This window comes from Lacerta agilis, chromosome 2 (assembly GCF_009819535.1).
Source record: "Lacerta agilis isolate rLacAgi1 chromosome 2, rLacAgi1.pri, whole genome shotgun sequence".
NCBI classification, from domain to species: Eukaryota; Metazoa; Chordata; class Lepidosauria; order Squamata; family Lacertidae; genus Lacerta; species Lacerta agilis.
Genome location: NC_046313.1, coordinates 7,414,492 through 7,436,447, shown reverse-complemented (window position 1 = coordinate 7,436,447; position 21,956 = coordinate 7,414,492). Strand labels below are relative to the sequence as shown.

At 46.1% G+C, this 21,956-nt stretch overlaps 1 protein-coding gene across 1 annotated transcript in view; it reads right to left on the bottom strand.

Annotated features, from left to right (window-relative positions):
* Window positions 1-20,429, bottom strand: part of GALNT6 (polypeptide N-acetylgalactosaminyltransferase 6) — a 30,557-nt gene extending 10,128 nt beyond the window's left edge. Inside the window, exons 1-5 of the mRNA XM_033138442.1 lie at window positions 19,845-20,429; window positions 13,828-14,000; window positions 8,415-8,564; window positions 6,048-6,282; window positions 190-307 (exon numbers count right to left, since the gene is read on the bottom strand). Of these exons, the coding sequence (XP_032994333.1) occupies window positions 190-307; window positions 6,048-6,282; window positions 8,415-8,564; window positions 13,828-14,000; window positions 19,845-20,344 (1,176 nt within the window). The 5' untranslated portion in view covers window positions 20,345-20,429. The remainder of the gene's footprint in view (window positions 1-189; window positions 308-6,047; window positions 6,283-8,414; window positions 8,565-13,827; window positions 14,001-19,844) is intronic.
* Between the last annotated feature and the right edge of the window lie 1,527 nt (window positions 20,430-21,956).

Sequence of the window (21,956 nt, the reverse complement as noted above, 5' to 3'; positions counted from 1 at the left end):
ACAAAGCAAAGGATGGAATGTTGTTTCTCATCCTCTCCCCGGGATTGCCTTGTTGGAGAGTGATTGATTGATTGATGAATGAATGAATGAATGAATGTTTCCACGTGCTGCAAATTTGGAATAGTTGGAAAATACGCTGGGCCAGCCGCAACTGTACTGCAATTAGGATATTGTACCTTTCCTTCTTACCCGAAAGGACATCTCCACGTTTTCCCCACCCCAGATTTCCATCTGATCATCGTAAGAGCCGATGTGCTCAAAATAGGACTTGGAAATGGCAAAGAGTCCGCCAGCAAATGTGGGAGTCCTGCAAAAAGGGAGAACTTGTGAGTATGTTATTCAAATCCCATAAGAGAGATAATTAGTGAAACTGAAGTAGGTGTTCCTGCAGCATCAACCAGTACTCAACATCCTCTCCGAAATTCCTAGTTTGATATTTGGGGTATAGACCTAAAACTTGTTCCTTACACCATCTGGGAGCTGCATATACATGCATCAATTTCAGTCAAGCAGGTTCTGCCCACCCCAGAATACCATCATTACAGGACATCAGATCTGTGGCGAGGAGCCAAGGTTTTTCTTGCAATACCCCTGAGGCTTGGAGAGAAGATTCAGGCAACTCTGCAAGGGACATCCATTTAGGCTAGCTTTCTGAGGAGTGATCTGTTGATGCTTCTTTTTGCTGTTCTGTTGAATTAGGTTTTTTAAAAAGAAATTTATGTATATGAATTTTGTATGTGTTTGAGAGGTGCATTTGTTTATGATTGCTTATATCAAGTTCCCAGTAGTCTGCCGTCCCAAAATCTAACTACTCCCACAACTGATGCTCTTACAGACCGCTGATCTGATCCTTGGAACTGGTAATAAAACTACCATTATTGTAATTATGGTAGTTAAAGTGAGTAAGAGATATATGATATTATAAGCAATGGTAGACTAAAGAAGTATATTATTAAGATATCAATCTGAATGCCATGTGGAAGGTCTGAGGGAAGTCATGGCTATGATAGCCAAAGTTGATAAATGAATGTGAATGTAGATTTTTTTGTAGTAGTAGTTATAGCATAAAATAAAAAATTCTTATTCAAATACAACCAGGTTCTAAGCTATGCAACAGGAAGAATGAACATTTGTTAAGCAAAACAGAACAACAAGAACATTCGAGAACAAGGGTCAACAGGACTAAGAGAACATCAAAGGCCTAGAAGGCCTAGAAGAAGGGACAACTGACACCATTGCCCATCCATTGCTTCCATCACAGCTGCTGCTGCTGCTGCTGCAAATCTCAAGGAAATACAGGCTGTCTAGATGCCCAAGATATTCTTCAGGAATTACTGAGTACAAAATCATGGCTGGAGAGCCTGCAAAGTGTGTAGGGTTATTTTCCAACATGGTCCTTGCAGAATCATTAAAAAAAAACCCTGCACTTTTTGTGCAACTTTTTGCAGTCACCACTACCTTCCAAACTTTTAAAAATGATATATTTTTGTTGTATTTTGTTGTTGTATGCTATTTTACTTGGAGTCCTGCCGCCAAATGGATGTGAGGAATGGACAAGTTGACTGAATATTGTAAGAACCAATATAACCAATATAAACAAATACATAGCTTTGCAGGTCTCAAGTAAATCTAGCAGAGTTGAAATAGAGTATTCAATAGAGAACAAATTGGATGATTAATAAGTTGTGGATTATGCGGAGTAGTAGAAAAGCAAAGGAACCAGGAAAAGTGTGGAAGGGAAGTCATGTGGTATATGTATATATGCTGTATTTGGTACGAAGCTGTAAGTGGGACAAGGGGAGGAGGGTTAAATATGCTCTCTGTTCCCATTTTTGAAAATTCAAAGAATAATGAAAAAGATGTGAGGATTTAAATGTTTTAAACAGTAGAAGCTGGCCTGCCTGCCGCACACACACAAAATCTCCCCCCCTCTCTCTCACACACACACCCTAGAAATTCCAAGCTCTTCATTCAAACTGAAACTATGAACAGCATAAACTTTCATATGCTTATTTTGCTTCCAAAAGCGCATAGAGGCCAAGACATGTCGTTGTATCCAATTTCAGCCATGCTCAGAGCAGACCCACTGATAAAATTAGAGGAAGTAGTGACCAAAAATTCCAACAAGATTGGGGGAAATTTGGAGACTAACTGAAAAAGCAATGCCCCACTGTGAAATGCTGGCTCCATTTCTAAGCACTCTGTATTGGGAGCTAAAGTTAGCAAGGAAAATACAAGAAAATAAAATAGAAGGATTACAAGAGTACCAAAGTAGTAAACTAGAAGAGATAGACTGACAACCTGGGATGAAGACAAGTGGAAGCCGTAAGGGAAGGGGAAGTAACAGATAGTAGAAATAGACAAGAAGGGACAGAAGTAAGGAAGAAAGAAGTATTACTAAAGGTTAATAGAATTGATTTATATGAAATATGGAATTGGATGTTATGTTTTGCTTTGTATTATTTACAACTGAATTATTGGGAATATAGGAAGGCATTAATTGAATGCATTTTGTGGTTTTTTAGGAAGAATTTAACATGTAATTTTTTAACATTGTTATTCTTTGGTTATTGTTTGTTTGTTTGTTTATTCAATGTTCTTTTTTCTTTTGTATAGATGTAATAAAGTAAATAATAATAATAATAATAATAATAATAATAATAATAAATATATAATAAAACTGAAATTAATACGCATGGCTGGCTTAAAGGTAAAGGGACCCCTGACCATCAGGTCTAGTCGTGTCCGACTCTGGGGTTGCGGTGCTCATCTTGCTCTATAGGCCGAGGGAGCCGGCGTTTGTCCACAGACAGCTTCCGGGTCATGTGGCCAGCATGACAAAGCCGCTTCTGGCGAACCAGAGCAGCGCACGGAAACGCCGTTTACCTTCCTGCTGGAGCGGTCCCTATTTATCTACTTGCACTTTGACGTGCTTTTGAACTGCTAGGTGGGCAGGAGCTGGGACCGAGCAACGGGAGCTCACCCCATCGCAGGGATTCGAACTGCCAACCTTCTGATTGGGAAGCCCTAGACTCTGTGGTTTAACCCACAGCGCCACCTGGGTCCCATGACTGGCTTAGGTCCCTTCATTTCAATAAGTCTACTCTTGAGAAGACCAGCAGCAACCAAGTCCAGATGTGTTGAAGGAGAGGGAGAGCTAAGGAGGAGAATGTGAGGCAGGCCTTGGCTGATCACATCAGAAGCAGCAGGAACAGCCCGAGTAGAGTAGTTTGGATTTGATATCCCGCTTTTCACTACCCGAAGGAGTCTCAAAGCGGCTAACATTCTCCTTTCCCTTCCTCCCCCACAACAAACACTCTGTGAGGTGAGTGGGGCTGAGAGACTTCAGAGAAGTGTGACCAGCCCAAGGTCACCCAGCAGCTGCATGTGGAGGAGCGGAGACGCGAACCCGGTTCACCAGATTACGACTCTACTGCTCTTAACCACTACACCACACTGGCTCTCACAGTGCTTAGGATGGAGCTCAGTCACTAGGGACTTTAAGGCAGAGCCTTTTAGAGGCAGACAAGCTCTTCATTCAGCCTCAGGTATCATTACGGTAAATGCATATTGCCAAGCCAAAATCGAGAGCACTTGGGGACGAAGCTTTTCAATCTGCCCTGCTCCTTTCGCAAGAGGCATTTCTTTCGTTTTTTTAAAAAAGAGAGAAACGGAGATCGGAGTCGAAAACTTGCTTCAACAAGGTCCCCCCCCCCCTCCTGAAACACGGCTCTGTTCTTACCAAGGCGAGCAGCACAGATTAAGAGCCGCTGACAAGCCAACCTGCCAGCCTCTCTCCCTCTCAGAATATGCAGCAACAAAGAGGAGTCCCCGAGCCCCTTTCATTGGGGGCAGAACAGCCTCCCGTCTGACCTCCACACAAAGAGGAACTGTACTTGAGGCCAAAAGGAACAGGGGTTTTGTCTCGCTGGTGCAATGGCGAGGGCCGGAGGGCCGGTATTAAATGTCTTCCACTTGATGAATTCAAGGTCATTTCAAGCTTTAAGAGGTTGGGATACTGGTTACCTTAATGACTCTGCAGCTGCCCACTGCCAAAACAGACAAGAGGCTGGCAGGCTTTGAAAAGAGGAAGGAATAAACCTTGGCTCTTTCATGTCACGGCCTTCATTATCCTGGCTCTCGTACCGCAAAAAGGGGGGAAGGGGAGGGGGAGCCCTGGCATTGTGTCTCATAAAGAACTTCCGAGTATACCAAGTGGTTTATAATCCTTATATCCCAAGGAAGCGCCAGGAGGTAGATCACAGTAATGTATATTTTTCTAACGGGGGTGGTGGTAGGCTAAGGGTGTATCGACAACACAAAGTTACCGTATTTTTCGCTCCATAGGGTGCACCGGACCATAGGGCGCACCTCGTTTTTAGAGGAGGAAACAAGGGAAAAAAATATTTTTCTGGTTTTCCTCCTCTAAATGCCATGTTTTTTTTGAGGATCAGCTAAAAGTTTTGCAGCTTTTTTTTGCAAAGGGAAAAGCCCTGGTTTTTTGAGGATCAGCTAAAAGTTTTGCAGCTTTTTTTGCAAAGGGAAAAGCCCTGTTTGTTTTGAGGATCAGCTAAAAGTTTTGTAGCTTTTTTGCAAAGGGAAAAGCCCTGTTTTTTTGAGGATCAGCTAAAAGTTTTGCAGCTTTTTTTGCAAAGGGGAGAAAGCAAAGCTCCTTTTGCAAAGGGGGGAAAGCAAAGAGGAAAAGCCCCATTTTTATGGGGTTCAACTCACATTTCTGCAGCTTCTAAAGGAAAGGGAGCCCTTTCTACAGTTTCCAGACAGATAAACTAATCAGCCAGTCACATGTCGCTGGGGAAACAAACAACCTCCCTCTGCAGCACATTCAACAAAGGAGGACGTGGCAAGAGGGCGTGGCCAAAAGGGAGCAGGGGACTCTTATCTCTCTCCCGATCTCTTGCTGATCAGCTGCTGAGCGGGGTCCTTTCAACACCCCCTTTTCTCTTTGTAAAATAAAAGGCATGGTCCTCTTTTGGCCCCTGGGAAATTCAGCTCCAGGGACCACCATTCGCTCCATAAGCAACACAGTTTTGAAGTTTTGAATTCTGACATTCGGTTATCACCTCAAACCTCACAGAGCTACAGTGTTGTATCATTTAGCTGTTATTTTGAAGTTGGGATTTTGTGGGAGAAAAGGTCCAACCACCCCATTACAACTGGTGCAGATCTCAGGTCATGCTCTCCCTATCTCCTCAGGACAGCCAAGAGGTCAGGCGGAAAGAGAGAGAAAGAGAGGAAGAGTGTTGGTGGGATTCCAGCACCGAACAGGAGGTGCCTGGAAAACTCTGTTGCTAGCTCTCACACAACTAAAATGAAGCAAGAAGGATGCTGCTACCTTATTCTAGCCATCATCACAAACAGCACAAAGGGGCCGTTTTAGGCTTTCTTCTCCCTTTCCACTTCATGACTCTTCTAAGATGACACCTCCCACCTGCCATTTTTGTGAGTGCCTTAAACCACCACGACATCAGTTGCATTCCTGTCTCATTGAGACATTTGGATAAATAAATAAAAAAACAAAACTTTCATTTGATCCAACAAATGAAGCTAACCAATAATTACTGAATTTTATCAGGGCTACGTGGTTAGTGTGTGGGTTTTGGTGCAGATTATACTGTGATCAAAGAAGAAGAAGATCAAACCTATCCATTCTTAAAGAAATCAGCCCGGAGTGCTCACTAGAAGGACAAAGTTGAGGCTCCAGTACTTTGGCCACCTCATGAGAAGAGAAGACTCCCAAGAAAAGACCCTGATGTTGGGAAAGATGGAAGGCACAAGGAGAAGGGGACGACAGAGGATGAGATGGTTGGACAGTGTTCTCGAAGCGACTGGCATGAGTTTGGCCAAACTGCGGGAGGCAGTGAAGGATAGGCGTGCCTGGCGTGCTCTGGTCCATGGGGTCACGAAGAGTCGGACATGACTGAACGACTGAACAACAACAACAACATACTGTGATTTACACAGAGGTTAACTTAACAGTGAGTGGCATAAAACGGTCTACCAGAAAGGAGCTTTCATCATGGACCTACTTGATGGGGTAAGTCTCATCTTTCCTTCTCTGCTTCTCATGCTGAGGGATGGACTCCCATCCAAAAGTCAGGCTCCAGTCAAAGTTACCCCGGCTGTGCTGCTTCCCGTACTGAATTGGCTTGGAAAACTCAAAAGTGTTCAAGTCAATGGTGGTGATATCTGGACTGACCACAGCGGTGGGTTCCTCAGCAATGCGCGATAAGAGAGGCTCCAACCAGCCATGGAAACATTCACCTAAAAAGAGAGAAGGGGAAACGGATGGCATCATCAGATGTTGTCTCTACGCAAGCTTTGATTGTCCCGGGTCATTTCACCCTTGCAAATCCTTTCCCTTCACCTCATCTTCTTGACATTGTAACAGCCACTTCTTCTCTCTTCCACCTTCTCCTTGTCCCCCAAGGAGAAAATGGCAGCTCCTGATCACCTTACCATGCAGATGTACACCATAGCTGTCAAGTTTCGGATTTGAAAATAAGGGACCAGCAGGCTCACCTATCCCGGGGACAGTCACATGGCAGTGGTGGGCGGAGCCAGATGAAAAGTGGGCAGCGGCACTGGTGTGAGCGCGCTCAGTAGGCTAACGGTATTTCGGAAACGCTGCCCATGGGCTACGATGCCTGTAAGCGCAGGAAATGGCTCCTGCTTGCTTTTCAGGGAAGTTTTTAATGTGTGATATTTTTGTATCTGATTTTTGTCGGAAGCCGCCCAGAGTGGCTGGGGGAATCCAGCCGGGTGGGCGGGGTACAAATAATAAATATTATTATTATTATTATTATTATTATTATTATTATTATTATGGCTGCAAGGAGGTGAAGTCTTCCCAGTCCCTGGCCAGCAGGGGGAGGGAGAGGAGCTGCTACCTTTGAAAAAACGGGAAATTAAAGGGATATAAAAAAATAAGGGATAGCAGCGGGAAACTGCTTGAAATAAGGGAGATTCCCGGGGAAAACAGGATACTTGACAGCACTGATGTACACAAAAGCAATTTTTATTAAAATGTCCACTGCCTAGCAGTCTACCACACTATTACAGATGCTCAGAACTGGGAAACTCCAAATAACTGGATGCTAATATCTGGGCTCTCCCTGACTACTCATACTTCTAATTTCATAGCCTGGAACTGATTTACATTCTGGAATAGCCATTTCAGGGTCCAAAAAATTGTGCAGAGCCACTGTGAAAATGAACAGTGGCCTCTGGTGGCAACATCGAGAAAACATCCCAATACAATAAGCACTAGTTTTCGACTAGCGGGTTGGGACCCACTGGTGAGTTGCAGCCTGATCCAAGGTGGGTCTCAACAGGAGCATTGTCACCATTAAATACATAGTAGAAAGAAAGAAAAAGAAATAGGTCCCCAAATACATGTTTGGGTTAAACATGTGACCCTCCCGAGGTTGTTCAGCTCACAATTCCCATCAGCCCCAGCCAATGCAGACAGTTGTAGTACAGTTGTAGTCCATTGTGAGAACATAACCCCATGAGGCCATCCTGCTGTATCTGCATGGAGGCTTCCTTGAGTTCCTTCAACAAAATTCAGCCCAGCCAGAAAAGGTCTGGAACTATGACAGGCTCCACATTGAATGCCTCCATTTATTCCACCATAGTTCTGCTGCTATGCACTGTGGGAAGAATAACCCTCCTTCTTTTTGGCTTTCACTTTTTAGCCTGCTTCAGAAATATGCTACTCTGCTATATATGAAAAGCCAGGGCACGCACAAACAAATTGCGTGCCAAAGAAAGCCGCACTTTGGGTGAATAGAAAGAAAGGGAGAACCAAAACATGCATGCCATTTTCATAATGCACAGCACAGGGCTGTATCCTATTGTGCCTTCCATGAGCAGAATGTTACAAAATCAGGATTCCTCACTCTCACCCCCAATAAAAAGAGTGCATGCACACATGCATGTAAGTCGCTTGATTTCTCTACCTTTGGATCAGCCAGTTGATGCCGTGTATGTGTGCATGAGCCCTTTGAGCCTCACCTCACCTCCTAATGCACAGTCCAGCTGAGCCGAGTCTGCTCACACTTTCAGCTGCCAACCGCGTTGATGCACACATGCACAGAAACCACGTTGTTCTTCTGCGCTTGATCACCGGCAACTGACCTTGTGAAGCAGCTCCAAGTTGAGAAGCACAGCACCCGAGGCAACGGCCAGACTCATATCTGTGCTGTTTGACCTGCCGCAGCTCATTCACGCATGCGGCTCACGGTCGGATGCTGCCCTCAGCAGCAGTTTGCAAACTAGCCTCATCGGTACAGCAATCAAACCATGCGCACAGCCCCGTGTGTGTGTGCACTGGCTTTGCGAAGCAAGACAAGCCCCACATCGAGGACGGGGCTCGCCAACGAGTTGCGACTTACAGTGAGCATCTAGGAAAGTGAGCACGTCTCCCGTAGCAACGCTGGCACCCAGCAACCGGGCAGTGATCAAACCCTTCCTTTCCAGCTGCCGGACGACCTTCACTATCTGCAGTTGCTTCACATAGCTGTCCAACTCGTCTTTCAAGTAATCTGGAACAGAGTGTATCAAGTGTTAGAGGGGCACAGCACTCAAACGCCTGGCAAATGTGTGGGAAAAGTAATGATGCAAAAGGTGAGATTCGTTCCGAGTACAATTTTAAAACCTTTTTGTAAAAAAATCTGCTTGGCGTATCCTCTCCCCCCCCCTCACAACATATTAAAAACTACCGTATTTTTCGCTCCATAAGATGCACTTTTTTCCTCCTAAAAAGTAAGGGGAAATATCTGTGCGTCTTATGGAGCGAATGGTGTTCCCTGGAGCTGAATTGCCCAGGGGCCAAAAGAGGATCATGCTTTTTATTTTACAAAGAGAAAAGGGGGTGTTGAAAGGACCCCGCTCAGCAGCTGATCAGCAAGAGATCGGGAGAGAGATAAGAGTCCCCAGCTCCCTTTCAGCCCCGCCCTCCTTTGTTGAATGTGCTGCAGAGGGAGGTTGTTTGTTTCCCCAGGACATGTGACTGGCTGATTAGATTATCTGTCTGAAAACTGTAGAAAAGGCTCCCTTTCCTTTAGAAGCTGCAGAAATGTGAGTTGAACCCCATAAAAACAGAGCTTTTCCTCTTTGCTTTTCCCCCTTTGCAAAAGGAGCTTTGCTTTTCCCCCTTTGCAAAAAGCTGCAAAACTTTTAGCTGATCCTCAAAAAAACAGGGCTTTTCCCTTTGCAAAAAAGCTGCAAAACTTTTAGCTGATCCTCAAAAAACCAGGGCTTTTCCCTTTGCAAAAAAAGCTGCAAAACTTTTAGCTGATCCTCAAAAAACACAGGGCTTTTCCCTTTGCAAAAAAAGCTGCAAAACGTTTAGCTGATCCTCAAAAAACACAGGGCTTTTAGAGGAGGAAAACCAGAAAAATAGTTTTTTTCTTGTTTCCTCCTCTAAAAACGAGGTGCGCCCTATGATCTGGTCCGCCCTATGGAGCGAAAAATACAGTAATAGGTGGTCGTGGATTCGGACTGTGATAAGCAGGGCAAGGAGAAGAGAAGGAGCGGGTGGGGACAGGAACGGGGAGGGCAGGAGTGGAGAAGCTTCTGCAGTTGGGGGGGCACATTTCCTTCTGGGGGCAGGGCACCAAGGGCAAAGGCATCTGGAGTGTATGGAGTGTTAGGGGAGGGCTATGGTTTTAAGTCTTGTTTTAAAGGTATTTGCAGTTTTTGTGTTTCTAACTATGCCCGGTGTAAACCTTGAGAGGGTTGTTTAGAAGGCATCCCTTAGAATCTAAACCTAGTCCTCCTTTAGGCACTCAGCTCACTGCCAGGTGTGGCGCATGGCAGGAAGCGGTTCAAGTCACCGTGGTGAGGCACGGCCTGCTTTTGCTCTTCTTCTGCATCGGGTTTTGAGACAAACTTGAAAAGAGACCGCTTGAAACAGAATCCGCAGGAACAGGCAGCGCAGTACCAAGAAAAACAACCACTGTGAAATGGAGGCAACCACCAGATACAGTAAAAGGTAGCCGTGCTAACCTGTTGCAGTAACGCTCTCTCTCTCTCACTCTCACTCTCACTCTCTCTCTCTCTCTCTCTCTCACACACACACACTCCTCCCCTTCCTCCAAACAACAGCTAAAGGTGCTTCCAGATGACCTGTTTATTGAACATTCATTCTGCTTTGTCTTCAGAGAGGCTAGATGACATTATATCAAAATAAGTGTCCCAACCTGTTTTCTACTGCATTTCCCCATCACTTTTCTGAGCACAAAATGGCTGATCTTTTTGAGGAGCGGGTTTGTTGCACAAGACCTACCAGTCAATTATAGTTGCACAACCTGAATTGGCCAGTTATGCAGTTGAGTCTCGCCTGAAAATAGCGACAGTCTGGAAGTGCACCTAGCGATACTTAATAAACAACTTCCACCAGCCTCAGCCAGCACAGTCAATGGTCAAGGATAGTGGAAGTTGTAGTCCACCATATCTGGAGGGGATAATGTTGGAAATCGGCCCTGAGTGCTCACTAGAAGGACAGATCCTGAAGTTGAGGCTCCAGTACTTTGGCCACCTCATGAGAAGAGAAGACTCCCTGGAAAAGACCCTGATGTTGGGAAAGATGGAGGGCACAAGGAGAAGGGGATGACAGAGGATGAGATGGTTGGACAGTGTTCTCGAAGCGACTGGCATGAGTTTGGCCAAACTGCGGGAGGCAGTGAAGGATAGGCGTGCTCTGGTCCATGGGGTCACGAAGAGTCGGACACGACTGAACGACTGAACAACAACAAATGTTGGTTACCCCTGGACTAGATGTAGTATCCAAATGTTTTGGATGGAAGAACCAGCAAAAAACCAAAACAGAACAGAACAAATCCCACAAGGAAGTGGAAACTATTTGATGTGTGCAGGTGCTAAGCATACAGTTCTGATATTCTGGGACACCTAATTTGGTGCAGCACGAGACTCAGAAGGCAACAGAAGTCTTCCACCAACAACAGTATGACATGCTGAACAGGCATTTAGTTTTTCTCCCCGGTTCAAATTAAAATTCAAATTTATTGCGGCTATAAGCCCATAAAAACATAAAATATGGAATATATGACATAAAGTTACAGCAAACCTGGTTCTTCCCACTGACTACAGAGATTTTGGGCCAAACACCTATCATTTCCGTGCCCAGGCATACCATGCTGGCCAATACTTGCACGCATTCTCAGCCTTCCCAGAAGCAACGCTCAGATGGAATGGAAATTAAGCAACACTCCCAGCAGAGCATTTGCTTTGGAGTTGGTGAACACACTGTATACCTGCTCAAAGGCCCAAACAGAAGTGATGGCATTTTCTAAAAGAAGGAAGGAAGGAAGGAAGGAAGGAAGGAAAGAAAGAAGGAAAGAAAGAAAGAAAGAAAGAAAGAAAGAAAGAAAGAAAGAAAGAAAGAAAGAGCTAAGCAGGTATTAGGGGCATAGCGGTCAACTTTCCCTTTTTTTGCAGGGAATTCCCTTATTCCAGCGCCGTTTCCCATTGCAAAAAAAAGGAAGGTTGACAGCTCTGATTAGGGGAGGAGAATTCCAAGCATAAGAGATGGACAGAGATTAAAGATTTGCTGCCTTCAGCCTGTCATTATTTTGCAGGAGAGACTCAAGCACAACCTGCTACTTTAGATTTGAGCAGCTACAGTGGATTAAAGGGCTCTGTCATTACCCCAGCGCAACAAATCCACTACAATAGGGGACTTTTTGCAGTTAGGAAAGTAATGCATAGCTGTCAACCCTCCCTGCTGTTTCCCAATGCTATGATAAGGGAATTTCCCGCAAAAAAAGGGAAAGGTTGACAGCTATGGAATGGGGAATGCACGGAGAAGTGTGGGGTGAACAGATGAATGGTAAAACATATCAAACACCCCACAAGCAGATCAGAAGGAACACAAAACAAATATTACTTGACGTAGGACTGCTCTGCAAACAAATCAGAACAAATGTTCAATAAAGTTTGGAAAGAATCTAACCCTCGTGTAAGCTTTGTGCAAGCAAATCAGGGCGAATGCTTAACAAACAAGCTGTCTGGAAGAGCTTAGAGTGAGCAGGGATTAAATAACTATCTACATTGCATTAGCTGATATGTTAAAAAGAACTCACAAACCCTCCTTGGCGAGTTCAACAGCCTTCTGACAACCTGAGTAGCTGAGATTCAGGAGAGCAGATTCTCTTCACCTCCCTGGTCCACCCCTGGGAAGTCCTGATGTTGAACTGTGTCATTATCCTAACCTCGGGCACAACCAATTTAGATTGCTAAATGGCAGCTTGTGGTTACTGAAGTTGCCCAAGTGAGCAATTTATTTCCAGAAGGAAGCTAAATATGGCCTGTCACATCTACAGATCATGGGAAAACGTGTCTCCAGTCAAATGGCAGAAATAGTCAAACACAGTCGTACCTTGGAAGTTGAACAGAATTCGTTCCGGAAGTCCGTTCGACTTCCAAAACATTTGGAAACGAAAGCATGGCTTCTGATTGGCTGCAGGAACCTCCTGCAGCCAACCGGAAGCTGTGCCGGATACTCGGCTTCTGAAAATTGTTCAAAAACCAGAACACTTACTTCCAGGTTTCTATTGTTCAGGAGCCGATTTGTTCAGGAGCCAAAGTGTTCAAGACCCAAGGTATGACTGTAGCAGGATTACACCCCTCCCCAAATAAACAGAACTATCAATAACCTGCCACAGTGTGAATCAAGGGTTCATCCTAACAGCTATGCATCAGGAAGGGAAAGCTGCAAAAGGCAGAGCCTAAAAGTTATTCACTTCCTGGGGAAACCCAACTACACCAGGATCTGACCACTACCAGATTTACTTGTATATTTCCTCTCTGGCAAGTTCTCTTTCGGGACTACTAGTAAGGATGAGCTCTGAATCTCACCTCTGCTGGCACAAAACTGGCAGGGGGTTTTCTTAAAGAAGAATGAAAGGAGCTGCAGAAACAGTACCATTCCCCACCACTGGACAAATATTTCAAAATAAAGAACAATGGGGTAAATATTCCATTCTCCCACATTTCCACAACCGTTTGCTATTTTTTTTAAAACCAAAAAAGTCCTCGTGAAAATTTGTCAGCATTTTAGCGGGAATTTCTCCTCATACTTTTTTGCAAAGCTGTTTCCCCTAACTGCACGTTTGCATGTTCTTTTCATTAATATATGCATTTATATATGCATAAAGGTATAGTTACCCCTGACCATTAGGTCCAGTCACAGATGACTCTGGGGTTGCGCACTCATCTCGCTCTATAGGCCAAGGGAGCTGGTGTTTGTCCACAGGCAGCTTCCGGGTCATGTGGCCAGCATGACTAAGCCACTTCCGGCGAACCACAGCAGTGCACAGAAACGCCGTTTACCTTCCCGCCTGAGTGGTACCTATTTATCTACTTGCACTTTGACGTGCTTTCGAACTGCTAGGTGAGCAGGAGCTGGGACCGAACAACGGGAGCTCACCCTGTCATGGGGATTCGAACCGCCGACCTGATCAGCTAGCCCTAGGCTCTGTGGTTTAGACCATAGCGCCACCCATGTCCCTCTTATATATATGCAAACTTTGCCCCAATATAACACATTTTTGTGGGTGTTAATAGGTGGGATGACTGCATTGCAAAATTCAGAGAAGTTTGAATTTTGGAGGAGGGCTGTGTTTCAGTTTGCATATTGTTCCAGAAAGTGTGACTTAGGTAGGCTCACCTTCAAATCAAATCAAACCAAATGTCTCCCTCATCCCTAGAGCAAGAAGCAAGAGGTTCGCTCTGCCTTTCAGGGTGAAGCCCACATCCATCTAGCTCCCATGAGGCTGTACTTACCATCTGTACTGGCATCATCCACAAGAATGATTTCCTTTAGCAATATAGCTGGGGAGGAGTACAGGACGCTGAACACAGTGCGAAGCAAGGTTGACCAGGCCTCGTTATGGAAGACGATGACAACACTGGTGGTTGGGAGGGGCGGGCAGCGTTTGAACTTTTGGTCGATGCACCTACAAAAGGAACATCAAATCCATGGTATGCATGAGATGAAGGAAGGGTTGCTCTGTTCCCCCTCTAGTTACTAGAGCAGGATGGAGCCTCCAGTTATGGTTGGACTACAACTCCCATCAGCCTTAGCCAGTAGGTCCAACAGTCAAGAACGATAGGAGTCACCCAAAGAGTTACATCCTCCCCATTCCTGTAGCGAATCTTAAAAGTTTGTCTTTAAACCAGACAGAGATTGGTCTCTATGCTGCTAGAAACCAGGGACGGCTCTACCGTTAGGCAGAGTGAAGCAATGGCCTCAGGTAGCAGATATTGGGAGGAGGGCATCAGCAACCAACCATTTGGCTACCCCCCCTACAGAATAGACCAGAGTCATGTGTACTGCCACTGAGTACTCCCCCCCCCCAATTTCAAAGAACAGTGATGGTGAACCTTTTAGAGACCGAGTGCCCAAACTGCAACTCAAAACCCACTTATTTATCGCAAAGTGCCCACACGGAAATTTAACCTGTATATCTCATTTTTCCGGTGTGTTTCACGTTTCTTCTTTATGAGTGCTGTCGTAATAAATAATCCTTCATAAAAGTTATTGCATTGCATTCTTCATTAAATCATCTTTCCATTGATATATAATTTTATGGTAAAACTCGGTGCTTTTTCCCCCTAAAAAAAATGTTTAGGGGTACTCTCATTTTGACTCAAGAAAATCACCACCAAGGGAAAATAAATACAGTTCAAATCGGGGGAAATAAATACAGTGAATTTCTTCTCCCGTTAAATTCACAAAATGTTTAGGGGTATGTGTCCCCCTGTGTCCCCACAGAAAAGAAAGCACTGGTATTACTCCAAAACAAAGTGGTTTTTTTATGAGCCATCAAACCTGAAGGTTCTACAATTTTGGCCATTAGTGTACACTGGAGGGCTGTACTAAGAGCCACCCTCTCCCAATTTTTAATATGAGATAATGATTGTCTGCCTGCACACATACAAATATATTTTTATGTATGGTCCGTATAGTTAAAGCTATGGTTTTCCCAGTAGTAATGTATGGAAGTGAGAGCTGGACCATAAAGAAGACTGATCGTCGAAGAATTGATGCTTTTGAATTATGGTGCTGGAGGAGACTCTTGAGAGTCCCATGGACTGCAAGAAGATCAAACCTATCCATTCTGAAGGAAATCGGCCCTGAGTGCTCACTAGAAGGACAGATCCTGAAGTTGAGGCTCCAGTACTTTGGCCACCTCATGAGAAGAGAAGACTCCCTAGAAAAGACCCTGATGCTGGGAAAGATGGAGGGCACAAGGAGAAGGGGACGACAGAGGATGAGATGGTTGGACAGTGTTCTCGAAGCGACTAGCATGAATTTGGCCAAACTGCGAGAGGCAGTGGAGGATAGGGGTGCCTGGCGTGCTCTGGTCCATGGGGTCACGAAGAGTCGGACACGACTGAACGACTGAACAACAATACACACACACACACCCAGCCAGATGGGAGGGGTATTATTATTATTATTATTATTATTATTATTATTATTATTTGCCGTTTCTTTGGCTCCTGTTTGATCGCAGCCTCCATGAAATTAATTTCTCTGTTGGCTTCCACAGGAAAGCCCAGCAAACATGTATACCCAGCAGCCCCTTCTTAGGTTGCCGTCTTTATATGCTTTATATGCTTACTAACCTGGGAGTTAAGCCCTGCTGAACTCAAGGCGGCTTACTCCCGAGTAGGAAAAACAGACACGGGTGGCGCTGTGGGTTAAACCACAGAGCCTAGGGCTTGCCGATCAGAAGGTCGGCGGTTCGAATCCCCGCGACAGGGTGAGCTCCCATTGCTTGGTCCCAGCTCCTGCCCACCTAGCAGTTCGAAAGCACGTCAAAGTGCAAGTAGATAAATAGGTACCGCTCTGGCGGGAAGGTAAACGGCGTTTCCGTGAGCTGCTCTGGTTTGCCAGAAACGGCTTAGTCATGCTGGCCACATAACCCAGAAGCTGTACGCCGGCTCCCTCTGCCAGTAATGCGAGATGAGCACTGCAACCTCAGAGTCGGACACGACTGGACCTAATGGTCAGGGGTCCCTTTACCTTTTAACCCGGGAGTTAAGCCCTGCTGAACTCAAGGCGGCTTACTCCCAAGTAGGAAAAACAGACTGGTGGGAGGCCCTGGCGCATCAAAAGTTGATGCCTGCTCAGCCCCTCAATACTCACTAGGCCCTGGTGCCGCATATTTTGTACGGCGCGCGAGCCTTCCTCTCCCCCCCCCCGGCATGGAAACCATGGCCCTGCTTCGGCGATGGTGTGCGTGCCCACAGAGAGGGCTCAGAGTGCCCTCTCTGGTACGCGTGCCATAGCTTCGCCACCACTGTGCTAGAGGGATCACCCTGAGCTCTGCTTATGTGTGTGAGAATGCTGCTACCTCACTGAAAGTCTTGAAGGAGGATTCAACTGGCAGTCCTCTGAGCTTCTGCACATGGGGTGATGGTGTTGGGGAGACAGATCTTGTCTTTTGCCTCAGGCAGCAAAATGTCTTGGGCCAACCCTGCTAAGACCATAAACAGTTGTGGGAGTTTTAAGCAGGTAGAACTTATGATCACAGACTCATAGAAACCTCCAAGGAAGGAGAGCCCACAACCTTCCGAGGGAGACCATTCTACTGTCTATCAACTCTTATTGCCAGAAAGTTTTTCCTGATGTTTAGTCAGAATCTTCCATCTTGTAACTGGAAGCCATTGGTTAGGATCCTAGCCTCTGGAGCAGAGGAAGAATTGCTTGCCTCCGCTTCCATGTCATACACCCTTGAGATATTTGAAGATAGACAGTAGAACAGTCTCCCAAGGGAGGTTGAGGACTCTCCTTCCTTGGAGGTTTTTAAGCAGAGGTTGGACGGCCATAAATGATGGATGGTTTAGTTGAGAATCCTGCATTGCAGGGGGTTGGACTATATCTAGGAGTACCTTCCAATTCTACTATTCTCTGATTCTATATGTAACATTTCCAGGACATGCAACACAAAACAGTTCTTGGCGAAAACATGAGGGGTGGGGGTGGGAAACAGAGTCCAAGGCTTTAAATAATTTCTGCAACTTGCTCCCCTTCTCATCAATCTCTTTTGATTTCAATGCCCATACCCTTCTCTCTGAATTTTCCAGCAGGAAGGCAGACGAGTCCCTTACATGCTGCATACCTCCAGTCCACATCAAAAGGGGGAATACGTTCCACATGGTAGATCAGGTTTTTCTTCTGCCTCTCCCCCTGCCACCCCCCCAAAGTGCTCAACAATAAAAAGTTTCATTCATGGGCTCCCTCCATCTGAGCCAATTTCCCCCCCAGCTCTCCCGATTTATGGTTTTTGGTTCTGGGAGGGCTTTGCACTTTAATTTAAATTGGTTTATGCCTCTTTGGTTGACTGAATAACATTCTTGCAACTCCCTGCCTAGAACAGAGCATTCTTCCATTGTGACATCTACACCTGCTAGGCAGAAATAATCGGTCGCTGGGAGGGCGGGAGGTAAGGAGAGGAGAGAGAGAGACTGCAATCGCTCCCCCTTCAGCCTAGTTTTTTTTTGGAGCCATTATTCGGGTCGCCTTTGTTGGCTCCCTTCTTCCCACCCACCGCAAGGCCTTGACTGACTTATCTCCCCTCTATGAGAAGCAGCAGTGGCCTCAGACCACAGGGGAGGGGGGGAAAAAGAAGGGGTCACGTTTGACTCCTTCCTTGCCCCCCGCTGTACTGTAAGCCGTGTCTGTTCCACTTGGCAAGCAAAGTGAAGAAGAAGTGGAAGGGGGCACCGAAACTGTTAGAAGTGGGAAGAGACGGAACAAAACCAAGGGCGGGCGACGGATGGAATAAGAAAGTTTTTGAACTTGGGCTTGTGGGGGGTGGGGGTGGAGAAGAGAGGGTTTGAAATTGTAAATGCTCGCTGCTTGATAAATGGGACGCTAGCGGGGCGTAGAAGGTAGGGGAAAGCAGGAGGAGAAGGGGTAGCCGCGGATAATTAAAAAGTGAGAAACGCACCTCAGGCCTTTTTCTTCACCACGGATGAGAACCAGCAAGATTTCAGCTCTTAGCAGAGGGAATTTGGGCAGAAGGAAATGCAGCAGCAACCCCCAGCTGCCTGCCAATTATTGCCACTTCTTCAGTAGACAGTGCCCAGGAATCTGTGCAGGCAGCTGGAATGGGGAGATCTTCTTGATAGCACCCCCCCCCCCCCAGATCTCCAAATGGCCCAAAGTAGTAGCTACGGAGTTATTTTCTCCAGGATAGTTCAGACAGTATTGCCAGGTGGTCACCAGATTACAAATTTTGAATGGTCTTTTAATTAGAGCCAAAATGATTACTTGCAAAATACTTAAGGCTCAGCACAAAAAGCAAGCAAACAAACAAACAAAACGAAACCCAAACACCAACCAAACAACTTCTAAATGAGAATTCTGAACTCTACATTCACAATTTCAATGAGATGTTAAAAAACATTATCCTCACAATTGGAAAGCTTCAGACATGCTGGATTCTCTTAGGTGTTTTGATATGCTTCAAATACGAAACCCTAATAATAATAATAATAATAATAATAATAATAATAATGCAAACAACGTATTCCAAGGAGCTGGAAGCAAATGTTCCTAGTTGTAGCCCCTCCCACCCTACGAAAGTGTGTGACTGGCTCAACATCACCCAGTGAACTTTATGGCTGAGTGTGGGTTTAAACCCACATCTACCACTGGTCCTAGTTCAATGCTCTAGCCATTATACTGTACTGGTGCTTTTATACTAATTAATTACATATTGATCCAAATCCCACAAAATGGTTGTGCTAGTGGGAGCCAGCACAAGGACTCTATCTAGTGCAATGGGGTTTTCTATCCTCTCCTCCTCTTGGGTGTGTGTGTTTTAGGAGGAAACCCAGAACAGCACACAGGGAGATCATCCTGTCAGGCGAGCAGAAATTACCATAATAGTGTGACGTTGAATTCCCCCCACCGTCTTCAAAATATGCCAGTGAACTTTCTTCAAGGCAACCTTTGCCAACCTGATGCGCGCTTTCGACTTCAGCTCCCATCAGCCCCAGCCAGCATGGCGAATGGTCAAGGATGATGGGAGTTGTAGTCCACGACAGGCAGAGGGCCCTCAGGCTGACAAAGGCTCCCCACCCCCACTGAATACGGCTGGCTCTCCATGAGACTGTATGTTCATAATGCTCAGTTACCCTCTTAGTTAAGGGCTATCTGTATCCACCCAACCCTTCCTGCCCGCAGACTGCCTCTCCAGAGTGGTGCATGCTCTGGTTATCTCCCACTTGGACTACTGCAATGCGCTCTACGTGGGGCTACCTTTGAAGGTGACCCAGAAACTGCAATTAATCCAGAATGCGGCAGCTAGACTGGTGACTGGGAGCGGCCGCCGGGACCATATAACGCCGGTCCTGAAAGACCTACATAGGCTCCCAGTACGTTTCTAAGCACAATTCAAAGTGTTGGTGCTGACCTTTAAAGCCCTAAACAGGCTTGGCCCCCATCGTTCAGCCTGGACACTGAGGTCCAGCTCTGAGGGCCTTCTGGCGGTTCCCTCTCTGTGAGAATTGAGGTTTCAGAGAACCAGGCAGAGGGCCTTCTCGGTAGTGGCGCCCGCCCTGTGGAATGCCCTCCCATCAGATGTCAAGGAAATAAACAACTATCTGACTTTTAGAAGACACCTGAAGGCAGCCCTGTTTAGGGAAGTTTTTAATATTTGATGTTTTATCGTGTTTTTAATTCCCCAGAGTGACTGGGGAAACCCAGCCAGATGGGTGGGGTATAAATAAATTATTATTCTTATTATTATTCTATACTGAGTGGACAAAGATGGTGTTCTTACTCAGGAGGCCTAGTGTCTGGTCCCAGAGCCCTCTGGAGGGAAATCCGGTCACTGGCGTAGGCGTTGAAGCAGTGTTTCTCGTACCCCCGCTCTTTCTCCTTCGTCTCTTCTTGCGTCCACTGGTCCTTCTTGAAAGCTTTGCCGTCGGCCCCCGGGCTGTTGGGGTCCTGCGGGGGGCGCTCCATGAAGGGCTTCAGTTCTGCGGGCGTGTAGTAGCCGGGCAGGCAAGACTTGCTGTCTTGCTCAAGGGCCTCCTGCTGAACCGGTGCCCGGATCTGCAGCTTGGGCATGGAGTCCCGGATGTTGTTGACCGCCCCCATCATGATGTCGATCATCTGATCCTTCCTGTCCACAATGTTCTTTAGCCAGGGATCCTCCTTTTGATCCCCGCTGCTCACATCTCTCTGCATGATGAAGAGGAAGATGACAAAGACGACGCCCACCAAAGCCAGCTTCAGTGGGCCGTAGTGCCTCCTTAGTAGCCGCGTCAGGTGGGCCATGGCGCAGAGAGCGGTCTCTCCTCCGTCAAAGGCACAAGATCTCCAAGGCTCCAGCCGACCTGTGGAGTCTCACCATCTTCTTGCAAACCTGAGAAACACACAAGGATACCCATCAACCTCAGGGCAATGGCTTTGTGTCCCATCCCAGACCCCACCTAAGCAAAGGGGAGAAAAAGAAGAAGAAGAAGAAGAAGAAGAAGAAGAAGAAGAAGAAGAAGAAGAAGAAGAAGAAGAGTTTGGATTTGATATCCCGCTTTTCACTACCCGAAGGAGTCTCCAAGCGGCTCACATTCTCCTTTCCCTTCCTCCCCCACAACAAACACTCTGTGAGGTGAGTGGGGCTGAGAGACTTCAAAGAAGTGTGACTAGCCCAAGGTCACCCAGCAGCTGCATGTGGAGGAGCAGAGACGCGAACCCGGTTCCCCAGATTACGAGACTACCGCTCTTAACCACTACACCACACGTGTTGGATTTGTGGGCACATGTGCAAACCAGAGAAACTGTTGTGGGCACCAGATGGGCACTGCAACTTCCCACTACCCAGCTGCAACCCTACCCTTGGTAATCACCCCTCCCCCCCGGTCATGGAATTAGGCTAGAAAAAAGTCTACTAATGGTTTACTAAGGCTTCTCTCAGCAGAGGACGGACAAGGGGGATGGGACCCTCTGGGCACCAGGGAAGGTCCTGGGGGGGGGGCGTATGTGTGCCCGCAGGCACCATGTTGGCAACCCATGAGAAGCTTCATTATATAATTTGCACCACACTGTTCCCTGGCAACAGCCTCTTCACTGTGCCATGCACAACCACTGGCCCACACAGTTCAAAATAGTAAATCAAATAAAAGAAAAAGGTAAGGGGAAAGGGAAAAGGGTGGAGGGTGGAGGGACACTATCTGGGGTCAAGATGAACCAGACCCACAAACACCTAATACTAGCGGAAGACTTGAATTGACAAAGACATAACCCGCAGCAGTGGAGAGGAGGCTGCAGATCAGGGGTGGATCTACACACAGGAAAAATACCGCTATAAATAAGTCATAAATTAAATTGTTATAACAAAAAAGGGGGAAATGCTATGTAAAATCACACACACACACATATTGCTCTCCAGAGCCACCTAGTGTTGCATGTTTATAATGGATTCAAAGCGCCATTTTTAAAAATTAATGTAGCTGAGTCCCAAGAAGCTAGAGAGATCATCCAGTGCTTTGGGCCAAAGTCAGGGACATACATGCACGACAAACCATTCCTGTGCCTGGTACTTAAGCAGATGAAAGCACTAGCGTTCAGGAACAGTATTACCAGCCCCTGTGTAACAGTGCTCTATTCGTACACACAAGCACACTCTATTGCAGGTGAACCCTAGTGTTGCCCCAGAGTCGTATAATATGTTGATATTGCTTGCAAGCCAGGGACATTTATGGGAGTTTAGCTCTAGTTTGGAACTCCTGTGGAAAGTTACCTAAACATCATAGCTTTTGCATTTATTGATCACTGACAAGTTTACAATAGCATACCTTTCCATTTTCCTCTAACAGTAACTTTTTTTTAATTACTGTATACAGTCATATCTGTGCTCCCAAACACCTTGGGAGTCAAACGTTTTTGGCTC